The following is a 25670-nucleotide window of genomic DNA, read 5'->3' as shown; positions in this document are numbered from 1 at the left end:
CATCACCATTGTGAACACACCCAACTGGGAACCGCTATGATACTCCAGTTCTCCACTATTAGACCCAGGGTGCAGATGGCAATTAGAGAAAAACACCAATGTATTCTGTTGCCATCACAATTGTATGATCTCCAATCTCGGCTGAACTGTCAACAGCAATCCACATACTTGTCCTTAGTAGTCTGCCTCTCTGGGTCCCCAGTGCTACCCCCTAGTCACTCTTAGCAGACAATTTCACCCTCTATTTCTCAGAGCTTTGAGGCTGCACTTCACTTAACTAAGATTTACTTACAGATACACCACTCCTGGTCTTCCTTCTTGCAGACTCAGGGGATGAGGCTGCCCTCTTTATTCAAAGCTTATCCTCTTTCTCTTCTCCACTTCAGGAGTTTCCATCATCATTCCTTTTCCTCTCGCTCCAACCGCACCCTCTCCTTGGACATTCCCACAGCCAAGGTCGAAGTTCTTTCCATCCAAGCAAATCAGTCAACCCCCAAAATCCTTAGTAAACACTCTGTGCTGTCATACATAATAGCCACCAGTCATAAGAGGCTACTTAAATTTAAATTTGTACAACTGAATAAAATTCCACTTCACTTCTTCTGTCACACCAGCCATATTTCAAGGGATCAATAGCCATCTGTGGCTAGTATCTGCCATATTAGATAGAGCAGGTCTAGAACATCTCATCGTCATGAAAAGTTCTATTGGACTGTGCTGGTCTATATCCTGTTGTATCATTCTCCCACCTGTCCTCTTCAAAGCCAGCCTTCCTTAAACACTAGTTTATGCTCACTCTCACATTCCTTACTGTTAACTTTCCTCAGCCCTCACCCACTCCCTGATCCCTAATCATCATCTAGCCAACAACCTACATGCACTTCCAACTTAGAAAAATGAAAATGAGATTTCCTCTCTGCTCCCAACCCCAAACTGCTGCTCCTCCTCCAAAGTCCCCATGTAAGAGTCTCCAACCAGCTCCCCAAGCCCCAAATGTGGAACTTAACCCCAACCCCTCCCCCCATTGCCTTTATGCCACAGAGATGAGGAGTCACAAAGTCCTACAGACATTACCTACTCAGTACCTCTGCCCTTCGTCTTCACTCCTAATGTCATTGCCCTAGTTTCCACCATCCCTGGACTAGATGACGGACCTTCTTCTGCCTCCGGTCTCAGTCACCTATGATCTCCGTTCACAACACGAACAGGTTATTCTTTCTGAAATGCAAATCTGACCGTGTCACTTTCTTCATAAAAACCCTTCACATCAGAATATCTAGATTCCTTAGCACAAGATACAAGGCTTTCCAAAAAATGTTCTTTGCCTAGCTTTCCCATGATCGCCAACACTCTCCACAAAGCCACCCCAAATTAACCCATGATGTAAGTTAAAACACTGCTTGCTGAGAAAACACAGCTTCAAGACAAGTACCCAACTTTTCTTAAGCAAGTTCCACACCAGGCATGGGAGCCCAACACAGAGCTCAAACTTACCACCCTGAGATCAAGACCTAAGCGGAGATAAAGAGTTGGACACTTAACCGACTGAGCCACCCAGGCGCCCTCCCAACAACTCCTTGTAACTTGCCAATCGCTCACAGGTCCCTCCTATACAGAGACTCTGAAACTGCCTCATCCCCAGCCCTGTCAAGCAACTTGAAATTGCTCCCACACACCACCCTCATTCATGCTGGAGAGATTACTTTTCTTCTGTGCAGGATGTCCCTTACCTGTCCACATTCGGAGTATTTGTCACAATTCTCATTTTCTATAATAGAATGTTAATATTAAAGGGCTAATATCATTTCCAAAGTTTATAGATTTGCCCTTACACAACAATTTAAAATTTTCATATCACAGGCCCTTGTCGGGTAATAAAAGTGCCCTCTATCTAGTTACTGATAAATGCCCAGCTGGTATTTAGGACAGGGTATGTTAAGTTGTGTCATGGAACTGAGATTACTAGAAGTGTATCTACTTGGGTAATATTAGCCTGACTGCTATGGTCAGAAGGTTTGTGTCCCCCTAAAATTCCTATGTTGAAATCCTAGTGTCCAATGTGATGGTACTAAGAGGTGGGGCCTCTGGGGGTAATTGGGTCATGAGAGTGGAACCCTCATATTGGGATTAGCACCCTTACAAAAGAGGCTCCAGAGAAGTCCCTCATCCTTTCCACCATGTAAGGACACATCAAGAAGGCATGGTTTGTGAACCAGGGAAGCAGATCCTTACCAGATACTAAATCTGCTGAGGCCCTGATCTTGAACTTCCAACCCTCCAGAAATGTGAAAAATTCCTGTTTTGATAAGCCACCCAGTCTCTGACAGTTTGTGATAGCAGCCCAAATGGACTAAGACACTGACCAAAAAGTTAATCTATTTTCTGTCCCAAAATACGTGAGGGACAGGATGTATCCCATCTACTTAACACAGCACAAGACATCCTGCAATATCCCATTTATAAACAGTGATAGCACCATTTTTAATCGGGGAAGAGGGAGCCTAAATGGGGGGGGGGGGGGGGGAGGGGCACATGTGGGTACATGTGTGTAGTGAACAGTACGTAAGACTGGACAGGAGAAAAATGAAATTCTTAGTTGGAAATTCATCTCCCAGGTGATTCTGCCAAGAAGGGAAAAGTTCCTTTAAGGAAGCACTGCCAAGGAATCTCACAGAATCACTGTCAGTAAGTCGGGTCACCCTTAAATTTATTGACACCATTATAGAAACATCAGCTGGAGAATTCACACTGGGAACGTAGTCCATAGTATCCTTCAACAACCCATATATGAAGTCTTGCAGGATGTCTTTTAGAATTGCGTAAGATGAAAAATCCCTCCAAGGCAAGACGATATTCTTCCATTTTTCCAGTCATGATAGCTATAAAATAGCATACCCATTTTTATGCCTTGACAGAAAATTAAAAATTGTTGCATTTTCTATTTTTTTTCCTTCCTAGTTTACCCAGTTCTGAACCATACTGTTACTATTCATTGGCTAGGTGACCTTGGGTGAATTATTTAACTTCTCTATGCCTCATCTTTCTGTGTTTACAAAGTGTGGTTCGTAATACCAACCTTTCGGGGTTCTGAAAACTACAGGAGACAACACTTGTAAAGTGCTAGAACACAGCCTGGTGCATTGTGAGAATCCCAGAATGATTAGCTATTAATAGTCACCTCTATTTTATTCGGAACGTGTTTTATGATAAAAGCCACCTTGGATTCTTTTACAAATGAAGTTATAAATAAGTCTGCTTAACTACAAGCCTCAATATAAATATGATATTTCCATCCAGAAATAAAACTGCCCCACTGCACACTTTATTATTGAGATGGATTCCACCTGGAATGCCTGCTCCACACTAGCAGCCATTCTTCAAGGCATATATTAACAGCTTTTAGAAGAACAAGTAAGTTATCTGACCTAAAGTCAACATGATACTCGTGATACGCCCTGCCATCCCACGATGGGCCCTCCCCAACTCACTACATGGCACTTCCATCCATCCAAGAATCCAGACCCTCTTATTAGTGTTGGGTCATCCCTCACACCCAGTCAGCTGATGGATTCTACCTCTTTCCTCAATCGGTCTTCAATCATTTACTTGTCTTTCTCGACCACAATTTCATCTGAGGCCACTTCCTGCTTGGGGTGAGCAGTGCCGCTCATGTCCCTCTCCTCCCTGTCCCTCTCACGTCCCAAGCCCACCCACTTTGTGTCTCTCCTTAAACAGCATTCTCTCTCCTAGCTGTCTCAGCGTCAATATGCTCTCCTATAGAGCAGTAATCAAATGTTAGTAACTGTGTAACTCAGTTTTTCACAGTCTCCTCAACTGAAACGTAAGTGGGGACATCGTGACGGCAGGGTCTTTATCTTAACTGTTTACTGCTAGATTCGCAGGAGTACCACTGCTTTGCACACAGGTAATTTTTTTTTAACCTAAAGTTTACCATCTTAACCATTTATTAGTATACAGTTGAGCAATGCTATACAACAGATTCTGAAATGCTTTCATTTTATAAAACTGAAACTCTATTCCCATTGAATGATCGCTCCCCATTTTCCCCGTGCCCCAGTCCCTGGCAACACCATTCTACTTTTTGTTTCCATGAACTTGATCATGGATACTTCATTTAAGTGGAATCATAGTGCTTGTCCTTTTGTGACTGGTTTATTTCACTTAATATAATGTCCTCTAGCTTCATCCTTGTGACAGGATTTCCTTCCTTAAGGCTCAATAATATTCCATTCACCACATTTTGTATGGACAATGTTTTGTTTATCCAATTCATTGACTGATGGACACTGGATTGCTTCCACCTCTTGGCTATTGTGAATAATGTCACAATGAACGTGTGTGTGCAAATATCTCTTCAAGATGCTGCTTTCAATACTTTTGGATATACACCCAGAAGTGGGATTGCTAGATCATATAATTTCTAACATTTTGAGTAACCTCTGTACTATTTTCCATTATAGCTGCACCATTTTACATTCCCACCACCAGTGCTCAAGGATTCCAATTTCTTCATATCCTCACTAACTCTTCTTTTGTTTTCTTGCTGGTGGCCACGCTAATGGGCGTGAGATGGCACAAAGGCACTACTTAATAGATATTTGTTAATGTCTAGATAGACGGAGGCCTCAAAGATAAAAAGGTATGGTCTCTGCCCTCAAGAAGTTCCTAGAGTAACAGGAAGATGGACATAAATAAGGTTTGTGCTGAATGTCTAGATAACAGATGGAAGAAACATCAACTCCCCTTGAGTTGGGAGCTGGAGGGATGGTGGTAGTAAATGGTCAAGGAAACTCTCATAGGGCAGGATACTTAAATGTTAAGTAGGCACTCAGATACAAAAAAGAATGGGAAGGGCATTCCAAAGGTAAAGAATAATATGTTCAAGCAGATATAGTATGGACCAATAAGGCTCCTGTTAGGAGAGAAATCTGGTGTGGACTGAATCCAGACCGTATGTGAGAGGTTACTGGAAAATGAAACGAAAGTGGAGCCTTGTAAGCCATACTAAGAGGATTAGATTGTATCCAGTAAATGGTGTTACACCAGGGAGAGCCAAGATCCAATGTGCACTTCAGAGAACTCAATCTAGCAGCAGTGTGAAGGAAGCATCACCATAGGGGCCTGGGGCCAGGCAGTTAATCCACATAGGAGGCTAACAAAATGGTCAAAGCAAGAGAGGACAGGGACCTAAACCAAAGCAAAACTGGATAGAGAGAACCAAGAGAAGGATGTTAGTGGGTAGAAAAGACAGAGCTTTTTGACTGATAAGCAATGGAAGGAGGTGGAAGGAATCTCTACCTAACTCTTCAGGGAACAGATGAAGTTTAAGGGGCAGATGGCCAGCTTGCTTGGAGACAATGGACTGCAGTGCAGTGTCCAGTAGGCAGCTAAATAGGAGTCGAAGATTCAGGTCAGAGATATGGATTAGACACATATATTGGAAGTTGTAAAAATAAAAACTAGTGAATCCTAGCTAAATACCACTCTTTCTTATGTAAATCTAGTGTTGCAGACATACCAGATGTCTTTATGTAGCATATCCTGTTTCTACTAACAGAACGTGTTTTCCTGCATATTTTACAACATGCTAAATGGTTTCCCTTTTTCCACACGGCTTAAATGCTTTTATGAATCTCCCCATATGTAGTCTCAGAAAAAGTGGATAACGATAGCCAATTCCCATCACTTTCTCTTTCATAGCTTTGCGGACCAGCAGAAGGCCCATGGTTGGAAACATTATCAAGACCACTTTTAATTTCAAGTCTAAAAAGAGCAACTAGTTTATTTAGTTGAATATCTAATTTGTTATTACTTCTGAAAAAAGTATTCTAAACAGAATTCTAGTAAGAATACTCACATACTATTCTGTAGGCAGGCATCCAATTTAATAGTCTTTGGCTTAAATGTGGAATTAAACCAATTAGGTATCAAGACTTTAAAAACTAAGCCAATTGAGAAACTTTAATTTATAGATAATTATCACCCTTAGTACCCTGTATTTCATTACCAGGACATATAAACAATGACAGCATGTGGGCAAATAACTTCACAGCCTATGTTCATCTACTATGTTGTGTTCTATTGACTGTGACGTAAAATGTCAGATGCTGGAAAGTACCTCCTTTGACTGTGACCAAATGCTCCGGGCATCCTCAGACAGAATGATCACAGTGAGTCTGTCCACAGGCACAATCTAACAGACTTGAGAGGGCTTCGCTCTAGGGCGCCAGAGGACCAAACCTTTACTCTTCACTCCTACACTCAGTATCTTCTTTACCATTAGTCAAAGTGAAGTAGAGAAGGAACAGTCCTTTCTTGACAATGAGGAAAGTGCTAGAGACTGAATGTTTGTCCTCCCCTCCCCCATTCATACCTTGAAACCTAATCCCCAATGTGACAGTATTTGGAGGTGGGGTCTTTAGGAGGTGATGAGATCATGAAGGTGCAACCCTCATGGATGAGAGTAGCATCCTTATAAAAGAGGCTCAGAGAGCTGCCTGTCCCTTCTGCCATGTGAGGTTACAGAAGGCACTACCTTTATGAACCAAGAAGTGGGCCATCACCAGACATAGAACCTGCTGGTATCTTGATCGTGGACTGCCCAGCCTTCCGGTGTTGTTTCTCAACCACTCACTCTATGGTACTTTGTTAGAAATGCCTAAATTGACTAAGACAGAAGGCTGCAGGTTAATTCTGGTTAATTGCCAGAATGAATTAATATCTCTCTAATTTACATATGAAACTGAAAAGTCCTGATGGTCCCCGGAATTGGCATTGAGCATTTAGAGGATTCTGATGCTCCTGCTTAGTGTCTTGGGAAACTCTTGGAGCACAGCAATCTCAACACACTTGATGTCAGGCAGATTTGCACTGGGTCCTGGCAGCTCATATCTACCCAATCTGTGTCCAGATGGGCACCACCTCCTTTTTTGCCCTCAGTAACCCAAAACAGGGCAAGGAACACATTCACTCCACATGGCCACCACAGTCTGTACAGCAAGGCAAACGCTCTCTCCCCAGCCTCCAGGTAAGTACATTCCTTCTAAGATGCTTCCTTCCCTGTTTTAGGCATGCTTAACTCCCAGCATACAGGTGAATTCAAGAGCTAAAAATTCAACATAAAACATTTTAAAACAGTTCTTTTAGTCTCTAATAATTAACACAGGATGAGATATCCCATTCTGTCTGCTTATAGTATTAGTGGAAAAGCATGTACACTCACACAGTGGCAAAAAGTTATAGGTGATTCTCTCTATACAAGGTTTTAGTATTTAGCAAATTTCTACAATATAAAATATGTCAAAATAAATTATTTTAAAGCTAAAATCTTATACCACTTGAGGAAAAAAATACAGTATTTTCCTAAGAAGAAACAAACAAACTTGAAATCATTTCACTTACTTTCTGTTCAGGGCTTTCCTGAAATAAAAGTCCAAAATAGTCCTTTTCCAAGAGATTGAGATGTTCGCACACTTTGTCAAATAACACTTGTCCCTTCGCACATTTCTGAGGGAAAAGAAATGACATCTTTACTTTTCAAGCACTAAAGATTCCATGAGTACTACAAATAAAGGACTTCACATCAGATAATATTATTTAGCATAATATATTTGTTTTCTAATCTCTTATAATACAAGAGTGATTAATAACCTTTTCACTTTAGAATCCTTCCTCCTCCCTACACAAGGCATACATTCTAAAATGAAGGAGTGATCAAATGCTTTACTTGCTACTCTATGAAAATATAAAACAGAATCAAAAAGTAAGATGCTAGGAGTTCACTTATTTTTATAATAGTACAAAAACAGAGACACCTGGGTGGCTTAGTCGATTAAGCATCCAACTTGGGCTCAGGTCATGATCTCGCAGTTTATGTGTTTGAGCCCTGTGTCAGGCTCTCTGTCAACTCAGAGCCTGAAGCCTGTTTTGGATTCTGTGTCTCCCTCTCGCTCTCCCTCTGCCCCTCTCCCACTTGTGCTCTCTCTCTAAAATAAGTAAACTTAAAAAATAAAGTAGTACAAAAACACGTCCAAACTGCCTCCCTCAAAATTCCTCAAGGTGGCTTATATTATATTTGTGAAATATACTCCCCCAGGAAAATCATTTAGCCCTATTCTTCAGTGGATCCTAACATGATTTATCCCATCAGTACTTAGGCTTTTTTGTTCCACAATTTGCAGAAGAGGAAAAAAAAAATTATTTTTCAATTCAAGCTATGCTTTTTCTCAAGAATGACAGCACATTCTTCAGAACAATATTTTAAGATACAAGGGAATGGAACTAGGGGAATAAAATCAGTGGTCTCTAAGGATGGATTTTGTCTTAAGCAGTTTGATGTATTTTGTTTAAGAAGCTGCTATCCAGAGATGTAAAAGCCTTGGACAGGCACAGAAGAAAAACTCATAGTCTAATCAATGGCAAAACAAAGTGGTGACTCATTTCCAATGAAAACGCAGACCCCTGGGAACACTCAAACTGCGAGGTCAGGTCACACACACCCCTCCATCCCCTGCATAGACAGAAGCTGGCCCCTGGACTTCAAGTGAAAACTGAACACGCCCTCAGACTTTTTCATTCTCAAGATGAATGCCCTAATGCCATCAAAATAGATACTTATTAGTTAATCCACTATGTGGAAACTGAGGTCTCCCACGCATTTATCTTTAAAAATGGAATAAGAGGGGCACGCAGATGGCTCAGTTTGTTAAGCGTCCAACTCTTGATTTTGGCTTAGGTCATGACCTCACAGTTCATCAGATCAAGCCCCACACTGGGCTCTGTGATCGCAGCAGAGCTTGGGATTCTCTCTCTCCCTCTCTCCCCAAATAAATAAACATTTAAAAACAGAACAAAAATGGAATAAAAGACATTTTAACTTCAAATGAGTACAACTCTGATAAGGAGTTTCAAAAGACGGTCTTCAGAAACTCAATGCAAGGGCCTGTTTTTCTCTCCTCTAACCTTTCCTCCTTCTCTTTGTGGGAGCAGAGGTGGAAAACTCATGCCTGAGAGACATGCAAAGGAGGATCTGGAACTTTCATTATTAAATGTTTTATAGTAATGTTTCTTTTAAAAAGAGGGGAGCAGAGCTAAGGTGGCAGAGATATAAGGGGACAAGGATTTTCCTTGTCCCTCAAACACAGCCGTAATCGGGTCAGATCACTTGGGACATCCAGGAAGTCAATCTGCGGAGTGGCAGAACAATCTCCACAGGTGGAGTGAGACCGCTTGGTGGGACAGAGGTGCATGTATGTGAAAACTGGGGGAGATAAATTGGCACAGGTATGGAGGGTAGGGAACTCCTTCTGTGGAGAGACTAAAGAGAAAGAGAAAGAGAAAGAGAGAGGGGCTGTGAAATTGCAGTATCCAGTTAGCACAAGAGGCAAACCTCTCCAGACCACAGACTGGGGGACGAGAAATACGGTGAGTGCCAGTTTCTGTTTTGCAAACAGCCTTAGGAGCTGAAACTCGGAGCTTTCTAAAGTGCACAACTTTCTCCAGACTGAAGCCAGAGCCCTGTGCACGCACCTGGGGGCAGAAGGAGCCAACCCTGGGGCGCAGTAGGATCTCAGGGGCACCCTGAAAGAGAACAGTCCCTTTCCTCAAGCACCGTGGGAAGAAGGTTTATTGCCTCCCCCAGGGACAAAAGACTTTTGCAGGCCTAAGCCAAAGGCCTTTATCAGCAGGGCAGAGTGGCGCTACCCCAGAGCAGGCTCTGTGAGGTGCAGGGCCCTTGAAGACACTGGGTTTTGAATCCCAGCTGAGTGCGTGGGAGAGAGCGGAGTAGGGCAAGTCGACCTATTCTGTGAGGGCTGCCTGAACAGCGTGGTTTGAGACACCTGGTCTGGGGAGCAGAGATTGGGGGGGGTCGTCATTTTTCTCCCCATCACCAAAGGTGGGGCTTCAGGGAGCATCACGGCAGTCCCCCCATGGAGGTGAGACCCGCTTATACCAAACCTGCCCTTCCGTGCCTGGTAACTGCACATCTACCCAAGTAAGATTGACACTGACCGAACCAGACCGCCTCTCCTCCAGACCAGCACAGCCACGACCCCAGGGACCAATAGCTGTGTTTTTAAATTTTTCTTTGTCTTTTTGTTTCTACCCTCCTCTTTTTCTCTTTTGGAACCAGGCTCATAATTTTGGATTTGTTTTTGGTGAATTACATATACTAATAATAAATATACATACGTGTGTGTGTGCATGCGTGTGCGTGCGTGTACATTTGTTCAATCAGGCATTTTTTATTCTTTTTACACCTTTTCTATCCTTTATTTTCCTTTCTCTTTCTCTGGATTTAGCATTATAATTTTTTTGATTCTCTGTTTGGTCTTCTTCCCCCTCCAACCCCCCCCTTTCATTTTTCTCTTTTTATGGGATCAGGATTCCCCTTACCTTTTTCTTTTTCCAGGGTTTCTTCAATGAACAAATCAAAGCACACCTGGTTGAAAGTCCAAACACTCCACCACTACAGGCAAGCAGTTTTCCAGAGGACTGACCAGTGGGACTGAGCAGCCAAAACGCAACAACAGGGTGCACACAACATACACCAAAAACACTTCCTGAAGTGCCAGGCCCTGAACGGTGTATGACGCCTTTTTAATGTAATAGTGCTCGCAGGTGCGGGACACAGAACAAGCTATTAAGACACGCAAAAGACAGAAACTTAGCCAAACTGACAAAATAGAAGAACACAATACAAAAATCGAGAATTCTGAAAGCAGTTAGGGACAAACAGGCCTTAACCCACAAGGGTAGACACATAAGGGTTGTAGCAGACCTGTCCACCGACACTTGGCAGGCCAGAAGGGAGTGGCAGGAAACATTCAATGTGCTGAATAGGAACAATCTGCAGCCAAGACTCCTTTATCCAGCAAGGCGGTCATTCAGAATAGGAGAGATAAAGGCTTTCCCAGACAAACAAAAACTAAGGAGTTCATGACCACTAAACCAGCCCTTCAAGAGATCCTAAGGGAGACTCTGTGAGTGGAAAGCAGTAAAAAAATAAAAATAAAATAAAATGAATACACAGAATTATACTAAATAGCAGAGGAAAGAAGGTGAAAGCAACACAGATTATTTCAACACAGCAAGCACTGTACTTTCATTGTATCACTACAGATTCAGGAAAGTACTAAGGACATTTAAAATACGTATGTGTGTCTATGTCTGTATATTCAAAGTACATACTAACAGAGTATACTAAGGAAGTGTATTGAACTCTGGATTCCAAATGCCAAAGTTTTACATTCATTTCCATTACTAACAAATTATGTGACCAGGGACAAGACACTTCACTTCTATTTGCCTTACTTGGCACATCTGTGAAACAAGGGAATAAAATCCAGCACAGACTAGAGTACCAAAAATTGTAATACAGAGAGCTTAGAACAGTATATGTGGCACATAGTGCTTCATCAGTATTGGCTCCTATTGTTATAAGCTGGAGAGTTTTGTAACATGAAAAGTGATTAATTTCACTTACATGGGATTTTGGCTTAAGCTTTTAAAATGAAAGCTTCTCAATTTCATTATTTGATCTACATGCAATTATTAACCTATATAATTAAAACTTTGAGTTTGGAGGCATTCTAGAGTAACTTTATGAGGAGAAGGGAAGGCAAAGCAGACAGCTGGCTTTCTTAAATGTGCAGTAAAATCATGGTCCAGGAGGAGATACGGTTGCAAATAACAGCAATGAATATTTTAAAGGTAATAAATAAGATAGAATTCACTTTCTCTGACGTGAACTTCAACAACATTGTTCACTTCAGAATCTGTAGTGAGTAGAAAATGGCCCATCATCATAGGTGGTCATAAGATACTTCTTGAATCAACTGGAAAAACATTATGGTGTACTAAATGTAACATACTTATTTTAATGAGGTGATATTTAACCTACTCAGGCTCCCAGTGACTGACCATAGCCACAATTTCAGCACCCACTTTGAAATTAGGAACTTTCCTTATCAGAGATAACAAAGCAAGCAAACTACTATAGCTCCTGCCACATCTATCTACTTGAACATCATCCTCTGTGCATTTCTAATAAAGGACTCACAAAAGACATTTTATTTACTATAAAGCAGAAATTATCTTCTTATTTAGAAAGATGCCAAAAAACTCAAAAAGCGCTAATATAAGTTGTCCTTTAACCAGATAAAATTTCCCAAACTTACCATTTCTACAAAACATCTGGCTATATGTGACAACTACTTTCAAATGAGCAAACTACTAAAACCGTTAGACATCATGAAGAAATGTAACAGAAACAAAAGGAGATTCATACTATTTGATAGTATGAATGCTATTGATATTGACAAATGCTATTTGAAAGCAGGGCCAAAAGAATATTTAAGACAACTAATGTCTATTAACACATACCTCTGTTCAAAGAGGAAACCTATTCCAACACTGGCTTAAAGTGCATTTTTATTAATAAATCATACTTTCTCACTGGTTTCCATTCAAAAATAGAAACGTGCTCTCATGGACAGAATTCCCCCAGAAGATTAAGAGTAAAAACATCCACAAAGCTCACCACCACAATTTGGCATCAGTGGGCTGGGCAGCATGGGGCGGGGAATGAAGGGCATCCACACAGGGGCTGGAGTCAGCCCTAGTCCCTCCCTCATCAATACCTTGTAGGCACTTTACTATTACTAGACAAGTGAGACAACAGGCAAACCAGATAGTCTCCTTAACTGTAAAAGTAAGTCACAGGTATCCCACAGCTCACTGTGCGGGTCAAGTTAACCCAATGAGACAGTACACATCAAAGTGCCAAACCAAGTGCCTTCCTCCATCAGCTGAATCCTGTCACAACCTGTTCTTTCACTGGCCCACATCTAACAAACATCAGAGTATCTTCTAGATGCTCAGATTGCTTCTCCGCTATGCTCTCCTTCCCTTCTCTAGGAAACAGATTTTAAATGCTTGATTAGATCTTAACTGCATACACGTATTACTTAAGCTTCCATTCAGCATCTCCACCCTTAACGAACTCAACATCTGGCTGGAAAAGCAAGAATGTAAAAATACCGTACGACACGTACTAAAAGATGCATATGCAAAGTGCTATGGAAACACCAAGAACAGATGAGTAACAGGGTCTGAGAAATACCACAGCTTTACCAAGACTGTAGCATCTGAAATGAATCTTAAAGGAAATGATTTCTTTCAAGGCAGAGAAACAGCATATTCGGAAGAACTTAATTTCCCCTTTGGATGTTTATAGAGTCTGATGCGGCCAGTTTCTATTCAAGTGACACTGGAGACTATAGGAAGATGAAAAAAGTAACCCATCCATAAGAGACAAGCCATGCAGTTTGCCTGCCAGTTATACAGTCCCACTCGCACACGACTGCAAGAGCTTGCCAGGCTAAAAGGCTCAACATATTCTGATCCAGCATCTAATACATATTAGTTCCTATGTTAAGACATCATGAAAACAATGATAAATAAGACATAGATGGTCTTGGGAACTTTACAGTCAAATGACAGAAAAAAATAAAAAAAGAAATTCCCCAAGGGAAAACCAAGTCCTGTGAATCTATGCCTTTAGAGATAACTAGCTCCCTGGTCCAGAGGACATAGCCGATGGCCCTGGAGATAGCTTCATCCAACAAACAGCTCTACTCAAAGACAATGTCTTACTTTGGGCATAAAGGTTAACCAAATACAATCGCATCTTCCCTCGGGAGTTTAAATACAAGATGCACACGCACGCATGTACACGGTTCTCCAGCAGAGTGGTATCAACACTGAGGTGAAGACAGTGAGAAGGCAATCAGCAGAAGCCAAGGGTATCAGGAGGTAGACCTCTAGTTGCCAAGCATGTTCCATTGGTCTCACTAGTCCCATGAGATGTCCCATGCATCTACCCACATCCCCCAGAAGGGGAGTGAGAATAGGATAAGGAAAATTCTGCTTAATGTACATAACTACTAGGCATGCAGCTTCCTATTTGCATGTAAGATACCCTGGGAAGTTCTATGGTGAAAAAAACCTGTTTCCCATCATTCAACCTGATGTTCCCCAAAATTATTTGGCTAAATAAAGCACGGTCAAATTTTAATACAACACTTACTATCTTACTCCATATCAGAATTACTGTTCTCCAGACCATTTATCTCAAGAAATGCAGGGAAAAAAAGATTACCATGATCTGGCCCTCAAGCAGATTTTGGAGAATGGCATTAAAATTTTTTATTACTATTAGTATGATTTATTAAACTTAAAAAAAAAAAAAAACAGTTCACCCATTACCTTGTTGATTCAAAAATGCCAAAAAAAGAGAATTTGGTTTAAACTGGTTCAGAATTGGATGCATCTAGCTGTCTGGCTGAAGCAAATGATTATTCCCAGAGATTTAAAAAAAAAAAAAAAATCCCAACAAATATAATCAAAAAATCAAAACACATACAAAGAAACCAATCACTATTATTATTAGATGCAATATCAGAATCAGATCTTCATATACTGTAGATAATGGAATTATCAGGTACAGAACACAAAATAAGTATGTTTTACATGTTTAAAGAAATATTATAAAATATAAACTATCAAAAAGCAGATTCTGAAAAGAACCAAACAGAATATCTAGAAATAAAACCTGTAACAATAGATTATAACCCAAATGGGCAGATTTTGGCACGGTTAAAGAGAAAACCAGTGAACCTCAAGATGAATCTGAAAAACGTAACCAGAATGCAACAAAGAAAGATGGAAAATATGAAAGAATTTCAGACATGGAAGACAGAATGAGGAGGTCTACATGTATTTCATCAGAATTCTAACTGAAGGGGCATGAAGGGGCAACTGGCTGGCTCACAGTGGAGCACGTAGCCCTTGATCTCAGGGTTGTGAGTTCAAGCCACATGTTGGGTACAGAGATTACTTAAAAATAAAATCTTTAAAAAAAAAAAATTCTAATTGAAACCAATATGGAGAATAAGAGGCAACAGACATCTTGCCTATGTAAAAGATGTAATAGTTGATTAATGCTAAAACTCTCAAATTAAGAAAACTCCACGGATCTCGAGTCACATAAAATGAAATCCATTACTCTATAATCACATTATTCCATCATTTTATTATTCTGATTCATTAACATTCAAAAGGTTTTGACATTCTTTTTTAAAAATAATAAATATAGTAAAGCCACCAAGACAAGAGGGAAAGAAACAGGAGCTAAGGAATAAGGATTGATTGTAAGAAAACTAACAGAAAACCCAGAGAAGTTACTCTTAAGAAACCTACAACGGATCCGCTTGTGGAAGCTAATTCAAAAAGGCAAACAAAAGACACGCTTCTTCTCCCATTAAGAAACTATATCAGACTATCTCATGTTGAATACTACATATTCAGGGTTCCACGTGGTTATGCTTTATGAGTGCTCCTCTTCAATCAAACTTGCCCATAGCGGTATGACCCAGTGGCTCACAACTTCTCTTTGCCTTCACACTGATCACTTTGTGTCACACTCCACAAATAATGCTCACGATTCAGGGGAAAGGAACCAAGACACAATTCATAACGGTAACACAGAAAGACGTGGGGTGGTATGCCAGTTGAAACTGTTCCTTCTCCCCTCCAGATTCCAGTGTGTACCGTCTCTTTCGTTAGAATCACTGATTCTCAACTGTATTGAGGAAAAATACTGCAGTCAAATGCCAGTGACCTGGATTTGAACAACAGCCCCACTTCTTAAGAGCTAGGTAACCCGAGGCAAGTTACTTAACTTTGCTATGCCTCAGTTTCCTCTCTTTCAAATACAAATACTTCTGGGGGGTCTGGGTGGCTCTTTCGGTTAAGCGCTCGACACTTGATTTCAGCTGAGGTCACAATGTAAGGGTCCTGAGATTGAGCCCTGTGTCAGGCTATGTGCTGAATGTTGAACCTGCTTAAGATTCTCTCTCTCCCTCTGCCTCTGCCCCTACCCGGCTCGCCCCTTCATTCTCTCCCCAAAATAAAACAAAATTAAATAAAAATCAAATATAACCACTTACTGTATAATAGTGATAATTAAATGAGGTGTATTTAAAATGCTTAATAAAATATTTGGCACTTTATGTGGATTCATTCAAAGGCAGCTGAAATCACAGGACCTTTCTGAGCTGCCCTAAAACTAATTGATTTTAAATATGATTAAAGAGCTTTCACACTTATTTCATCCAGTCTCATTTCACAAATGAGAAAACTAAGGTTGCAGAGTTTAACCTATTTAACTTTTCAGTCTGATTTCCTGAATTTCTTTTGAAGAACACAATTCCTACTTGTGATATCCATAAACATTAGCACTCAGTATCATCCAGGAAGGCAACTTCCTCCTATTATCATTGTTTTGACTTTTTTATAAACAATTTGAATTCTATTTCATGAAAGTACTACAAATATACATTTGTTAACCAAGCAGAAAACACAGATATTTTGTTTTACTATGTGCACTTAAAATACCAGTACAAGTACCTGTCATAGCACTTTGGGGGTATTGCCCCAGATAACGAGGACCGTGGACTTGCCAAGACATACTCTCAAATTTCTTTCCTTTTTTTTTTTTTTTCATTAATGTTTTTGAGACAGAGAGAGAGCATGAGCAGGGGAGGGGCAGAGAGAGAGAGAGGGAGACACAGCATCCGAAGCAGGCTCCAGGCTCTGAGCTGTCAGCAAAGAGCCCGATGCAGGGTTCGAACTCACAGACTGTGAGATCATGACCTGAGCTGAAGTCGGACGCTTAACCGACTGAGCCACCCAGGTGCCCCTCAAATTTCTTTCTTAACCTGATTTATCTCCAACTGTTGAAACACTACCTCTAGAAAAATCTCCAAATTCTCTTTTCCCATAAAATCTAATCTCCCGATAGTTACCTTTCTCCTTCAAGCACTTTGTTACACATCTACGGTACTTATTCTTATATTCTACTCCTTTTGATATTACTTTTGGAGACTGAATTCTTTAAGCAAAAGTATGTCTTACTTTAACATCTTCTAGGGCAGCATTTCATTGAGTAGCTCACTAGTAGGTCAAAATATATCCATTGGATGGAATGGCTTCGTGCCATGATGCCAGCCAAAAAGTTGGCCGAGAGGAGTCTAGAATTCAAGCCTCTGGCTAGCAGTCTTATGCAATCTCCTGGATCTAGCTCATGGACTACCACCCATAGATATTCAAGGAGCTAAACCAAACACACACTGCCAACTACATTCTGGGAGAAGAACAGCCACAGACCTACATTTCATTTTCACAATTCTACATTGTACTTAAACTCTTCGTTAGTAATTAGAGCATTTCCAAATACTTCTTGGGAACCGGAGAAATGACAAAAGCAGAAGTCAATCTGCCTCTCTTTCTCTTAAGAGCAGGCCATGCCCCACCTTTATGCAGAAGGAGGCAGGGGGAGTTTTATAGACCCTTTACATTACTTCACAAAGACATCAGTTTCACCGTTACTTCCTCTTGCTAAGCGAAAGCATGCCTTTGCTTTGTATCCCTTCTACCACTAGAATCTTTACAGACTACGAACTTTGTCCATTGCTACTCTATTAGCACCGAGTTAATTAAACCACTAAAACCATAAAACTTGCCAACCACACTCCAAAAAAATCTTACTTTCTATATTAAATGCCAACAAGCTTTACAATCTCTTTTTCCCTGTCTGCCTCTCCCTAACCCCACTTACAGCACAGACCAGAAATAGAAAATCACTGGGCTGAAAAATTAAACAAAAAAAAAGTCCTTTGGTCTGCCTTCCAGGTATCAGATTTTTTTTTCTCCATTATTTAAAAGACTACATAATATATTAGAGAGCTCCAAAAGGGGGGGGGGGGGCGGGAAAGACATTTTAGATGGGTTTAAAATATGTTAGTCAAGGACTGAATTAAAAAAAAAAAAGAAAAAGAAAAAGAAAAGAAAGGCAATCTACAGCAGACCCAGCTGAAGAAAGACAGACTGGAATCTGAGAAGCTGAGCAAAGTCCCCCGTGCCTGTCTGTTATTTGTGGCATTCACTATTGAGGCCAAAACATGACATTTCTGGAGGCCTCTCAACTTAGAGGAATTTGTGCAACTGCTTACCCGGCAGATTGCAGTGGATGCCAACACCACTGGCGTTTTATAAAGCACCATCACGGTCTCCGTGTAGGCCCCTCCACACTGTAGTTATTGTGTGCCGAGGACAGAGTGCTGGGAAGTGCACAATGCAATGCATACATTACACCCCTCGAACCATGTATTTTGCACTAGCTCTAAACTACACTATGCAAATATAAAAGGCCAAGGAAAGAAAGGTATGCAAAGAGCAAACACAACAACAGATACATTGTCAGGCCATGGAGGAAATCAAAGAAAACCATACAGAAGAGTAAAGAGAGAGTCTCATATAGTCTGAGGCCATCATTTACCAGATCGTTCTTTTCCTACCCATCTGGGTGAGCTGTCAATACACCTCTGTCCCAAAGTTCACTGAAACCCCAACAAAAAGGGGTGCCTGGGTGGCTCAGTCGGTTAAGCATCCAACTTCGGCTCAGGTCATGATCTGGCAGTTTGTGAGTTCGAGCCCCACGTTGGGCTCTGTGCTGACAGCTCAGAGCCCGGAGCCTGCTTCCCATTCTCTGTCCCCTCTCTCTCTCTCTGCCCCTCCCCCCTCATGCTGTCTTTCTCTCAAAAATAAAAACATAAAAAAAATTTAAAAAACAAAAAGGAAGACACTATATCCAATTATTGTGTGTGTGTTGAAAATTTAATTCCAGAAATAAATGAGCCATTTATAATAAAGATTTTTAAGTTTCCCTGATTAATAAGAATTAAATTTGAAAACATTTTTCCAACTACTCAAAAAGACATGCATATTATAGAAAAAATATATATACATCTATAAAGTGAGTACAAATACGCACATACATGTATAGATACACACATGTGTATCTTTCTTACTCTGAGTAGTTGAAAAGTTTGAATAACTTTTTCATTAGTGATCAGGAAAACTGTGTATATGTACATCCACAAAGAAATAAACATACATTATCAGGATTATGTAGCGTGTAGATTTTTTAATTTTTTTTTTTTAACGTTTATTTATTTTTGAGACAGAGAGAGACAGAGCATGAACGGGGGAGGGTCAGAGAGAGAGGAAGACACAGAATCTGAAACAGGCTCCAGGCTCTGAGCTGTCAGCACAGAGCCCGACGTGGGGCTCGAACTCACGGACCGTGAGATCATGACCTGAGCCGAAGTCGGACGCTTAACCGACCAAGCCACCCAGGCGCCCCGCATGTAGGTTTCTTATAAATCACCATAAGTAGAAGAAATTTTTCTTGTATAGTATTCAAGACCAGGCTACAAAAGGGAAGTCGGGGGGGCGGGGAACCTCACAGGTCAGGTCATTATAAGATTTCTATTTCTTTTCCATTACACAGGATTCACGGGGTTAGGATTGATTGTGGAGCAATTCTGCATGTTGTGGACATGAACAACATAAAATAATGTAGTTTTAGGTGTTAGAAATAAAAATGCTACTAAAACAAAAACACACACGAGACCAGAACAGACTGCACAATACCTCCCGGTAACTAAATCCTGCAATAATTTTAAAGGAAACCCTAACAAAGCTGGAAGCATAGAGGCTCACCTTTAATGCAAATCATACGCACCCCTTAATGAACTCCTCAAGGACAGAGGAGTGTGTCTTTCATACACACCGAAAGACCCTGTTTCACGAACACAATGCTTCTAGGTCCATACAAGTCTAAATGCAGTATTTGGACAGAATGTTTCTCTAACCCAGTGTGCCGACTCTTGAAATGTTTCAGAATTCTTAACTGGGCACACAATTCATCTCCTAAGTAACCAGGTAAGTTTAGATTACAAATGACGCAGAAAAGTAGGTTTCATTTCTATGCTCTGTGGACCACAGCAAAAACAACAAAATCCTGCTACTAATATTATAAACAAACCAACGAACACAGCACACTGTCAACCACCAACCTGAGTCTATGGACATGGCCCTTCTTCCTCCCAAAGCAAATAAATGCTTAATTTTCAGTCTTAAAAGATAACACACTGCGGGGGGGCGGGGGGGGGAGCACCCTGGGTGGCTCAGTCAGTTGAGCATCCGACTTCAGCTCAGGTCATGATCTCACAGGTCATGAGTTCGAGCCCCACACGGGGCTCGCTGTCAGCATGGAGCCTGCTTGGGATGCTCTGTCCCCCTTCTCTCTGTCCCTCTCCTGCTCATGTTTGTTCTCTCTCTCTCAAAAATGAATAAACATAAAAAAAAGGTAACACATTAAATTTTTAATCCTTCATCCACAATCACATTCTATATTTCTAAGGTGGTTGTAATTTAAATTTCCGGCAACCCAGACGCTTTCATCAGCTTTCAGGACACAAGAATCAGGTCACTGACCAGAGGGCACACCCTCGAGGACTTCTATCTCTACAGTGCAGAGCAGCCCTGCACTGTTGAAAGCGGCTGTTCCAGAGACCAGTCCCCACTCCTCTCACCAGCATGCTGGCTCCAGAGTAATCCCAAAGCGAGCCCTCAACTGGGGATGCAGAAAACCTCACAAAAGCCCCAGAGCGACGGAGCTTGAAGCTTATTAAACAGACCCGATTTGTTGATGAAATGTAAATATCTGCACAGAAATTTTATACAAGGGATTGTACTTAATTTTTGGCTTTGTCTTTAACTAAATGATGATAAACACCTCTGTCAGTTCTAATACGTGTCATAAAAAGTGGTCCCTTAAACATCTTCCTTTCCTAATGAAAGTTGAACGAAACAGTATTGTAGCGTATCAGGAAAGAATCATCTAAATCTTCATTTGTTCTAAGTGAACAGCTGCTAACTGGCCTGCAATTTCTCATATGCAAAATCCAACTACATTTCTATTCTTAGAGTTCTCGTTGATTTTGGTGGTAAAGGAACTCATCTGACTTTTTTTTTTTTTTTTTTTTTTTTTTTTAATCCAACTGGCTGTGGACAAGGTCTCTCTCCCGACTCTCCAGTAAGAAGATAAATCCTTGGACATTAGGGATTGGTTTATTCAAAACTGCAAAATAAAGTGTATTGTTTTTAAATCATGTGGTGTTTTCTTACTTGTAAGAGTACTAACTAAAATCTAGAGTCTAAGCAAGTTCTTTGTATTACGAAGCCACTGTGCACATATAAGTGGTGTCGGTTTCCATTATGGGCCTTCCAAGTCACTAAGTTACTGATAAAATATAAAAAACATTGTCAGGAATTTATCCAAGGCATGGGATATTAGTGTTTTCATCCAAAATCCAAGAAAAAAAAAAAAAAAGGATCCTGAGGAAAAAATAATCAGGCTTTTTAAAAGATAACAATTGCAGTTAATCAAGTCCTTGCTACAACGTGGAGTGCTGCTCAAAGCAAATCCCGACCAGACAATCAGAGCCAGAGTGAGGAAACAGATGTCAAGTAGATACAGACACTTAGACCTCCTGCAGTCTCCATGGAGGGTCTCTAGTCCACTCACTTTCCTACCACTAGAGGAAAATACCTCGCCAGCCATATTAATAAATCAACAAGGGGCTCATTTATGAATTCACCCAGTATCTGGGGAGCAGGGATTCCGCAGAAGGTGCCTGGCAGAAGGGATGTTACAGCCTCTCAGAGCAGTTCTTCACTCTTGTGCCTGGCATCAAACCCAGGATCTTCAGAGGTGACACCCGCGGGCACCTGTACTTTTTAAATTTTTCTATTAGGTTTTATTTCTTACAACAGTTCCAGGTTCACAGAAATTGAGAAGGCACAGAGATTTCCCATATACCCTCTAGCCTCACAAATGCATAGCCTCCCTCACAGTCAGCATCTCCCCCGGGTACATTCGTTACAACTGATGAACTTACACTGACACAGTCATAGTTACCCGAGTCCATAGTTAACATCAGGGCTCATCCTTGGTGTCGTGCATTCTATCAGTTTGGACCAATGTATAATGACACGCGTCTACCATTGTAGAGTAATTCCACTGCCCTAAAAATCCTCTGTGCTCCTGTATCTTTAAAAATCGCAACCAAGGATTCTGACCATGAGGCAACGCAAAGGTCAGGGAACAGACCCCCTCTCCCAGAGTTAAGACTATCTGCCCTCACACCAAAGTCCATTAGCTTTCTGTCTGGCCAGGCACCATGCAATGCTGTACATTCACCTTTCTTCCCTTTCAAAGGCTGAGACACAAAAGCCAGGACCCAAAGGAAAATACATTAATTCTTCAAGATTTCACTAAAAAATCCTTTAAAAAACAACTGGTTCGCAGAGCCTGGTAACATAAAATTTATCTGACAATCTTTAATAACAACTATCTTTGAAACTACATTTGAAATAAAATGATCAACAAATGGAAAAACACAAGACACACACTTGACCACAGATCTTAGGTAGATGTGATCATAAACTGGGCCCAATGAAACTATTCTCACCTGTACTAGCCAGGAGTGTTTAAAATTTCTTTCTTTCTTTTTTTTTTTTTTTTAAACAGTGGACCAAAGTAGAAGTTGTAATGCAGAATCATCTTAAATATTTACTTTATTACAGCTGTAAAACAGAGGGAAACGGGATCTGATGCAAAAAGAGAGGCCTCGAGTTTTCTTTTTTAGCAACAATAATTTTCTTATACCTCACCACCTGAATTTCTGATTCTTGAACTCAATGACAAGCAACTTTTGGACAATCTGAGAAAAAAAAATACATTTCATTTTGAGATAGCACAGTTTTTAAACACTGATCTGAGGCAACAGTGTTTCCATTCAGCTTGACATTTTTTCCCCAAGTAAAAGTTTTTTCATTCCTGGTGGGTGACTAACAAACTCAAGTAAAACCAAAAGGAAAATGACAACAAGGTCTTTGTTCACCATAAAGGCGGGTTGGGGGGGGGGGGGGGGTAGGGGGAGTTGGGCGGTGCTGGGTGAATCTTCAAGACTTTAGACTTTAAAGATACATAAATTAATTCAACTACATAAGGAGAAAAACTGTGAGGTATCAGAGAGAGAAACATGGGGATTCAGAAGCAAGGAAGTTAGAAAGTGTTTGGGTAAGTGTGGCTCTGATGCCTCCCCAAAAGGCTACCTTACCACCAATGTGTCTACCTGATCCAAGGACGCCATAAATCCAGCTTTCTAGACTGACACAAACTGCCTTAATGTTTTCTCGTGCCTTGGCTTCACTAGTGAAATTTTACCACTTAGGATTCTTTAGAGACAAGAGGTTTCTTTTAAAATGCAAATAATCTCTTAGAAGGCAGTACAGGTAATCAATCATTCACACACTGAAGTCATTCACTCAAATCACGGACGCTCTCATTACTTAGCTGAGAAATCTGCTACATTTGAGGAATTAGGAATTTAGATTCTAGAAGAAGAAAAAGTAGGCAGGAAGCATGTAACATGTTTTTGTATCATACTGTAAAAGAATAATATCATCACGGAGGTAGGAACAAGGAAATCTAAGGGAGAAAAGTACCAAAAAAATAGGAAAATAATCTGAGAAAAAGAAAAGATTTTAAGTTTTGGCCTGAGTTAAAGTGAGGTAGAAATTCTTTCACAATCAACCTGGCAATCTAATCACCTGTGCACTGTCTCAACAGGAAAACACGTTCTAAATAACTCATTTGCTGTTGTATGGCAATGTATAACCTGTTCATACACTGGAAGCTTCCTTTATAAAGCCTCTTCTGCACTAGGTATTTTGAATACCCAGATGGCCAACTCCAAGCCGTCCTGTATTATTTCTTCCCTAAAATGCAAAGTGACATGTGACATCTACTTGAAATTCAGAATCTTTTCCAACAGAAACAATATTTTTACCTGGCAAATAAGTTTCAGGTCAATCATTCTCGTTCCCAACTTTAACTCCCACCCAAGCCTATGAGGTGAACAATATACCAATGATAAGTACTGAAGCCCACGGTACAGTTTCTAACAGAATTTGGAGACAGTATAACATTTACTGGAAAACCTAAGTAAAATCAATACACCTGAGGATGAATGTTCTCACTGCAGAAGACCTAGGAATGCAGGTCTAAAACACTAAGGAAATACAGAAAGAGAGAGAGAGAGTGAGTGTGTGTGTGTGTGTGTCTAATCCCAGTCTATAGCCCCAAATGGGCTTTTTGGAGGGGGAACAGTGGGAATAACAAAAAGTGAGAATTTATCAGTGTCACTTGGAAGGAGGCACCTGGCCTAAAAGCACAATTATTCTGGATCTTGGCAGATATATTCACCCTCCACAGTGGGTTGAAGACACCAGTTACGCTGTTGATGTAATACCCCTTGCTCTGAATTTCATGTTCACAAAGATACCTTATGATTATCACCTGGCATCATTCAAGGACTTCCTAACTATGAAGAAAGGAATTAGTTGACCAATTAACATATACATTTCATTCTTCCTGGTAGTTATCTCTCCCTATAAATCATTCCCTGGCATTCTAATGACTCTGTTCATAGGACTGATCAGCAAGGGCCAGTTTTCTTCTCCCTGACTGACTTGGGGACGGTGAATAAAGAATATATGTGTGCCGGGATGTCTAGGGGGCTCAGTCAGTCAGGTGGCCAACTTCGGCTCAGGTCATAATCTCATGGTCCGTGAGTTTGAGTCCCGCATCAGGCTCTGGGCTGACAGCTCTTCAGATTCTGTGTCTCCCCCTCCCCAGTTTGCACTGTCTCTCTCAAAAATAAATAAATGTTAAAGAAAAATTAAAAAAAAAAAAAAAAAAAAAGAATTAATGTGTGCCTAAAGCAGATAACCAGACTCTGCACAATGATCTCCCAAGTCCTATCCTACTGAACCTCCCCATCCCCTCACCCCCCATACACACACCAAACCCTGGGCATCCTACTGGTCTCCACCAGCACTGTGATCTTACTCTGCAAACTTCAAGTATTATCATTATCTCTACAAAGTTATGAAACACTGAGCAAGAGAGTGGGGTAGGGGGAAAACAGTAATGGAGTTTCTTTTCACCTATGTTGTGAGATACACCCAGATTTCAAAACATTACAAAGTTGAGCTGAAGTGCACTTTAAATGTGAGAAGTACGGTACCAATGTAGAGTTTTGTCTATTAACAGCCACCCTCCCTCCATCAATTTCTGTGGGGATAAATGAGATAATATTCTATAAATTAAAAAGCTTTATAAAAACGAGGCACCTGAGCGGTTCAGTAGGTTGAGTGTCCAACTCTTGATTTCAGCTCAGGTCATGATCCCAGGGTCATAGGATCGAGCCCCACGTCAGGAGCCTGCACTGAGCATGGAGCCTACTTGAGATTCTCTCTCTCCTTCTCCCTCCGCACCTCCCCTGCTCACTCTCACTCAAAAACAAAACAAAACAAACTTTATGGAAATGTTAACTCTGGACACTTGTCCTAATCACTACATCCAGAACAGATCCTTACTACTGGAAAGGAGTCTCAAACCCAGCCTGAACACGGGAACACAGCCTTTGCCCTCTGCTCCGACAAGCGAGTCCTAAGAGATGGGACTATTCCTCCAGAGTATCACCAAGGCTTGGTCGAGAAATGTGCAGTGGACAAAATCACACACTTTATACAAAGAGATAATGACCCATATCAAAGGAATAAGAAATGAATTAAACCTATTAATTATCAAAACCAACATAACATATTTT

The 25670-nt window shown here is 40.8% G+C and overlaps 1 protein-coding gene across 32 annotated transcripts in view; it reads right to left on the bottom strand.

Moving 5' to 3' along the window:
* Positions 1–25670, bottom strand: part of EPB41L2 (erythrocyte membrane protein band 4.1 like 2) — a 218554-nt gene that overhangs the window by 78876 nt on the left and 114008 nt on the right. For all 32 annotated transcript variants that reach the window (XR_002072821.2, XR_002072820.2, XM_019420591.2 and 29 more), the window contains one exon: positions 7423–7527. Coding sequence is in view for 30 of the 32 variants with exons in the window: in XM_019420591.2 (XP_019276136.1) it covers positions 7423–7527 (105 nt within the window). In the remaining 2 variants the exon portion in view is untranslated. The remainder of the gene's footprint in view (positions 1–7422; positions 7528–25670) is intronic.

The sequence above is a fragment of the Panthera pardus genome, unplaced genomic scaffold (assembly GCF_024362965.1).
Source record: "Panthera pardus isolate Hobbes unplaced genomic scaffold, ASM2436296v1 HiC_scaffold_17, whole genome shotgun sequence".
Taxonomy (NCBI): Eukaryota; Metazoa; Chordata; class Mammalia; order Carnivora; family Felidae; genus Panthera; species Panthera pardus.
The sequence above is the reverse complement of the archived record's forward strand: the minus strand, read 5'-3'. Positions and strand labels throughout refer to the sequence as shown.